Source organism: Atta cephalotes (genome assembly GCF_000143395.1).
Source record: "Atta cephalotes unplaced genomic scaffold scaffold00016, whole genome shotgun sequence".
Lineage (NCBI taxonomy): Eukaryota > Metazoa > Arthropoda > Insecta > Hymenoptera > Formicidae > Atta > Atta cephalotes.
In genome coordinates this window covers 2,260,182-2,267,024 of record NW_012130080.1, presented here as the reverse complement: position 1 = coordinate 2,267,024, position 6,843 = coordinate 2,260,182, and the positions used below count along the sequence as shown (strand labels likewise).

At 31.8% G+C, this 6,843-nt stretch overlaps 1 protein-coding gene across 1 annotated transcript; it reads right to left on the bottom strand.

The window, feature by feature from the left end:
- Nucleotides 1-1,277: 1,277 nt before the first annotated feature.
- Nucleotides 1,278-6,352, bottom strand: LOC105618226 (EF-hand domain-containing family member C2-like). Its single transcript, XM_012199767.1, has 14 exons — nt 6,299-6,352; nt 5,950-6,111; nt 5,516-5,666; nt 5,123-5,346; nt 4,757-4,999; nt 4,233-4,459; nt 3,965-4,162; nt 3,751-3,893; nt 3,327-3,523; nt 3,047-3,177; nt 2,860-2,973; nt 2,037-2,216; nt 1,851-1,953; nt 1,278-1,427 (listed from the first exon to the last, which is right to left on the bottom strand). The coding sequence occupies exons 1-14, from the start codon at nt 6,350-6,352 to the stop codon at nt 1,278-1,280; spliced, it is 2,277 nt and encodes a 758-aa protein (XP_012055157.1).
- Nucleotides 6,353-6,843: the final 491 nt, after the last annotated feature.

Sequence of the window (6,843 nt, the reverse complement as noted above, 5' to 3'; positions counted from 1 at the left end):
AAATGTTGCATTGTAAATAAAACAATGTTTCAATGTAGACGTCAATAAGTACAATCTCTGTAAATATTACAAATATTACCTGTTTCCAGCTACTTCTTCCTTCCTTTGTTATATATATTGCATGTTGATCTAATCTGTTGGATAACCGATTCGCGTAAATTAAAATAATTAAGTAATCACGATTGATTTGATCACAATTCCGAATCTATCGAAATTCGAAATGACGAATGGCGATGAAGAGACAGATTTCAAAAATTAGTGTTCAGAAATCCATCAAAAACATCATCAGTTTGTCCAGAAAAATTTTCTGGGGATTTTTCAGAAAACAAATCCTATTGGATATTGTATATTCGAGAGCTTGATCGTTTTGACCGGTCGTAGATGTCATAAGGTCTATTCATGTTGCTTGAAATCTTCAAAATTTTTGAACTTAAAATAAGAAAGATATATATTTAAGCATTGAAGAGAGAGAAAGCGAATATGCTAAGCGTAAAAAGTACAAGTAACGCGAACAAATCATAAATTAATTGCTTAGGAACACTAGGATTTCTTCCCGCGAAAAAGTGCAACCATTTGTAACTGCCGAGTGCGCGAAGTGCAATTCGAAGGGGCAAGACGCGATCGCGCCGTTTCGAAATTTTGAAATCGCGGTCAGTTACTGAGAGACGCATCATGCTGATTGCATGGGTTCAAATCGCTTCGCGTTTTTTGTGATCGAGAGACTATTTCAACCTTGACGGATCGTCGAAAAGTGTTCTGCGAGGTATACATCACGACACAGACATTGCCGACCACGAAGTTGACGATCCATCGTTGCTCTGAGCCTCATCCGAGCTCCCCAAACTTCCCGCTCCGAAAACTATTTCGCGTCACGTCGTACAGCTCTCTTTGATCCGCGTCATCATTCTCTTGCCGAGAAACTTCATCGAGATTGCAACATGGCCAGGTATGTATAACGCATATTTTGATTATTAGTTGCAATGCGCAGCTGTACGTTTTTTACAACATTAGAATATACATATAAACTTTAGAAATGCACGTAATGGCGACAGCCGCCATTTCGAGATTTTACGGCATCCCATTAATTTACGAGCGCAGAAATAATTTTTATTGCGTCTTTATATCGTCTAATATTGACAGCAAAATTGAATTATGACTACTGATAGAAATACTAATAATATAGGAATATATATGCATATAAAAGAGATTGAGAGATATTATTATTGTTGTCGGAATTGAAAAATATTTTCGCGCGACGATTTTGATTGCGAAAATGCTCAGTGTGTCAATGTGAATTTTGTTTCCTCATTGCTGTTATTCTCTATCACGTTCTCTTCTGGCTTTATGTTTAAATCTTTAATAAACTCGTACCAATTTATCCCTTCACCGCAGTCCGGTTCTTTCTCTGATGCCCACCAAAGTGCCGTCTGTAAATAATGAATAGTTATGCCTCAGGAGATTTATCTCCTGTTTTATATTTAAATTTTTCTTTTTTATCCAAGTTTTTCCATTAAAAAATAAAATAAAGTTTAACTAGCACAAATACAATCTTCAACAATACCAGAAAACATAATAAAAAAATATATAATAAAAATATAATATATAGTAAATAATATAATAAAAGAATGTATGGAAAAAGATGATGAATTAATAACATAAATCTAATTGAAAATAATTCTTTTGATTTAATATTAATAAAACGAATACATCGTGTTCTGATTTTAATAAAATATTATTTGTTTTATATTAATAATGTAATTAATTTAATAATATTATCTTAATTAGACTAATGCTATTAATTCGATATTATTTCTTTTTCCACATAGAAATATAACAATGAGTCAACATACTTTCACGTTCACGGGTGCAGTGGGTGGCAGGGGATCGATTTTCACGTTCATGAACCGCAACAGGTCGTTGTAGTCAATTGTACCGTCTTCAGCTTTGTGCAAACTTATAGGAATCATAATGAGTTATAATCGATATCAGGTAAAATGCCTTTGATTGATTAAGTCATAAATTTTGTCCGAACTTACTGATCCAGCATGGAATTCAACAATTCCACATCGATAGGAATCCTGCAACCACGCAGAATTGTGTACAGAGATCCCCGAGATAAAAATCCAGTTCTATTTTCATCCCAATAATGTAAATCCTCCTCCAAGCGCTCAAGATCATGCCACAGAAATCGGTTTAATTCCATGTGCAGCAAACATCTAAAAATAATCATCGATTTGATTATTACACTAACTATTTTAACTATTTATAACATAGAAATTGTTAATATCCTAACAATGGAAAATATATAAGGATTATCAATGGGAATTAAAAATTTAATTAATTATAAGAATTCCTTATATAAAAAAATTCCTTCGCGTTTATTGTGTATACTGTTTACAATTCAGAGAAATAATAAGTCTTGACTTATATTTTCTAACATCTTAAATCAAAGAAATTTTATAGGAAATATAAGTTAAAACTAGCTATTTCTCTGAATTGTAAACAGTAATGAAATGTCAAGGATTTATATAAGAAAGCTTTATATTTTTTTAAATCCTTAATTTCTGTCGGTATTCTTACTTTTTTTCCACTGTTTCACGATAACAACAACAACAACAACAACAACAACAACAACAACAACAACAACAACAACAACAACAACCACAACAATAATCTCTTTTCTCGTGTCTACGATGCTAGAAGTTACTCCAAGATCTCGAACGGAGAAAAATTGATTATTGGTAATTGCATTGATCAATTGATCGAATCATTCAAATGTAATTTGTTAATTTTTTCTCTGAGATATCGAAGATTTCTAGCATTGGAGGCACATGATTTCAGATTAAGAGATTCACATACCTCACATACTCTCTCGATAGCTGTTCTATTTTCTCGGGAGATGAATAATGTCGAGCAATTGTGATCATTTCGTGTTCCGTTATCTTGTCTCCCATATAGCGGCGCAATGCCTCCCTACAAATATAATTTTAATCATAATAAATACGAAGATGACGCGGAAGGAAGGATATAAATATTTCACACCTACTTGAGCTTTACGTATTCTAAACTTCGAGTATCGTCTTCAGGTGGGGCGTACAGTTGAATGAACTCTTTATAAACAGGCTGTAAACTCTCTCGAAGTTTCTCCATTATTAATTTCTTGTTCGCTTTGGGATACTGCAAAGAAAGTTTATTCCTTCCTTAGTATCGCATACATAAACAAGTCAAGCTTGGATTGTAATTTTATTTATATTTATTGCAATATTTGGACAAAACTTTTTTGTGAAATGGCTATAATTTGTTTAACAGATAATATAGAAACGCACCTTGTCGCAATGTAACTCCATATAACGGAGAACATAAACATCTGCAGACGTAATTTCAAAATAAAAGTCGTACAGGTTTAAGCGTGCTCCTATATAAAAATCGTGTGATTTGTAGTATTCCGGTTTCTTGCTTGTGAAAATATCTTGACCAGGTAACATTATTGGCATCCGTTTTTGAAATAAGGATCTCTGAAAGCCTGATTTAATTTTGCTATATTTTAATGTTATTCTAATATTTTGTTTCTATTTCAATTTATTCACTATATATTTCATTTAATATATGCAATACATTTACTACTACTATTAGCAGTCCATAGTCACTTATAAAAAAAATTAATAAATCACATTTTTTGATGTTAGATATATTTGGAATAAATCTTCTGTCAATGTAATTTTTTCCAAATTTTTTATATTATGGGTATACCTGAATTTCGTTTTGCCAATTCGAAAATAGAAATCGTATCGTCCATAAGGAATACTCTTATAATGAATTGTCTTTCTTCATGTTCTGGGATTTTTGATATCATTTTCGCTCGGAATCTGAAGACGTGACTATTAAAGCCCTGCCTGAAACGATAACAAGAAATAGAATTAAACAGGAAAGAAGTTAGTTTTGAAGCATGTTGCTCGTGACTCACTTGTCGTAACACAGAAACTTGATGAAGTCTGATGAAGACTTGGGTCGTTTTGGTATCATCGTAAAACAATTTCCGAGAGAATCCTCGTAAGATCCGAAACCATTGTAAGGTGGTATATATTTCTCGATCTTCTGATATATTTCATCACCTTTTCGAGGCCTTATCAGAGGGGTGAAGTCGTTCAAGCCGTACTTCTTTCTAAATTATTAAAAAAATATGTGAAGTCAAGCTCTGATAAGAACATTAAAAAAATTCTGCGTTGTTTTACCGATAATATTCTTTGGTAAAATCATCCATGTTTGTGATAATAATTCTTCTTCCGAAAACATTAATCTCTGCACCGATACCCAACTCATTTTCTTTGTAATAATCGGCGGAGATCTTGCCGGTATCTAGAGAATCCACCATATAATAGCTTTGCCTTGCATCCTCGCCTAATACATTCAGAACTGTGAAACGATTTTCCGCGCCAATTGGTTGCAAGCCACTATAAAACTGGAAAAACAATTTTGAAATATATGTAAAAAATTAGATAATTATTGGAACAATGATTAATTTTCTGATAATATATTATTTAATATAACAGCAAAATTTAACATAGCAAATTAATGATCTTCGATGAAATCTGTGAAAAATCATCTTTATTCAATGTTTATTTCTATCAATACAGATTAATCTTAATTTGTTAGTTTACTCTCTTTAGCTTTTTCTACTTTTAAGAATTAGAAAAAGATAAATTAAATCGAGATTAAAGTTAATCTATATTGGTAGAAATTAATATAAATATCATACTTTCGGTATCTTCATCCTTTTAACCAATATTAGACTAGAATCTCGACCAGCATTCGGCGATACATTCTCCTTGATTTCCATTGTATTATCAGAAAGATAATAATGCAATTCGAGATCATGGATAATACCATGAAGACTCTCGGTATCATCCCAGTATCCATAAAATCGGAGCACCTGCTTATCGTACTTTAAAAAATCTCCAAGAGTATCCATCATACGATTAGGCTTTTTTGGAAATACTTCCTGTGATATTAATCGCGTCATAATATAAATTTTGTATAATCAAAATGTTAAGTATTTGCCATGAAAACATTATTAGGCGTGATTTCATTGACATAAATTTTATTTGCGTTATTCTATACTTACAACTTTTCGAATTTCATCATACGGATCCTTCGGTATATCTATTGGATCGGGCACTGGTATTCCCATACGGTTAAGGAATTGTCTCGTGAATTTGTCACAATCTACAATTTTATATACTCGCCCATATATCTCGGGTTCCTTGCCGACATTTAAATCGAGTATATCATAATATCTGTATTTCACTGGATCGGGAATCGGTATCCTTTGGCGTCTGACCAAGACACCTTCATATCGAAAATTAATACAATTGCAGTACATATCACTTTACATTGATAATAATTAAAAATGCCTATTTCTACTTCGATTTTTCTTCTAAGATAAAAGCGTAATAAGATGCAAAAATAAAATGTCCTGCCGCTAAATGAATTACGAAAATGAAATGCACCGTTGAACCTTGCTCAAGACCACTATTGTCCACAGACGGTTCTACGATTTTCATTGTTCCATCCTCTAGGAAAAAGCTAATTTTCACCACGCGAATGTGGAAAGACGTTTTCCACTTCTCTTGTACAGTCTCTTGGAAAAATGCTTTGAACATGAGTCTCTAAAAAGTGCGATTAAAATAATTAGCATTAATTAATATTAATATAGTCAATTTATATTTTGAGAAAAAATTTTCTTAATTTTATTTATTCATACATTTTACAATTATTATTTAGAATATTATGTTAAAGAAATTTCTTAAAAAGTACTGTATAGAATTTTACTGTATAGAATTTTATTTTATTCATTCGTACAACGTTTTACTATAATTACTATATAAAATATTGAAGGAAGTCCTTAAAAAGTATATAAAATTTCATGAACTCATTTACTGTCAATCATACTTGGCCATCATATGTAAGCCACGACGGCATTTCTGGCTCCTCCCCTCTGGGATAAATGGACGAATAACGGCTATATGCTTTCGTATCCGCTTTCTCAAATAAATAATAAACTCCATGTATCTTGTCAAAAAGTTGGCTTTTGTGAAATCTTGTTCTACCAAGCTGCCAGACATATTTACGATGTAAATCTTTTTCTTTTTGCGCACTAATATTTCATATTGCGCCTATATTTTACATTGATGTGAGCTACATTCTATTACATGCTTTTTAATGTATATAATAGTGTTCGTAATAACATGAAATCTTACCGATATCGTCACAATTACATCATGAATATAAAATTACTCACGTTTTTGTCGACGCTAAATCCTGGGAGACAAGGTAACATCGATGTCCGTTGCATACTGATAAAAATTCTATCAATTCACAGTTAAATTATTGCTTGAATTATAAATTCGTTACAAATGACGCAAAGAGAACACACGATTGATATAAAAACTTCGTACTGTGAGAATGTTACTGATAAGGAACGAATACCATGTTCAGGTTATATCATTGAGTTTCCTTGGTGATCGTTGGATCTATACGGTAATACGGGAAAAAATGCACGACTATTTTTGCAGAAGAGATGGCTTTTTATCTAATTACCCATGTAGAGACTTCAGTTACAACAAATTAATTCAACTCTAAACTAATATTTTCAAAATATTACGGTAACAAATACGTAGAAGCATTGTTTTAAAAATTAGCTATATAATATAAATTGGAATTTACTTATTATATTAATATAGCTATAAAGTAACGAACGTTGACAATGCACATAATATTTATTGTTCTCAACAATTTGTGACATTATTGACAAAGTCGTCCGTCATAAAATATAGATACATAGAT

Excerpts from the sequence above, each read along its gene's own strand:
- LOC105618226 (XM_012199767.1), bottom strand. The coding sequence starts at position 6,352 with ATGCAACGGACATCGATGTTACCTTGTCTCCCAGGATTTAGCGTCGAC. Across the intron at positions 5,347-5,515 it reads CAATAGTGGTCTTGAGCAAG|GTGTCTTGGTCAGACGCCAA; the intron begins GTTCAACGGTGC and ends TTCGATATGAAG. Across the intron at positions 2,974-3,046 it reads TTAGAATACGTAAAGCTCAA|GGAGGCATTGCGCCGCTATA; the intron begins GTAGGTGTGAAA and ends TTATATTTGTAG.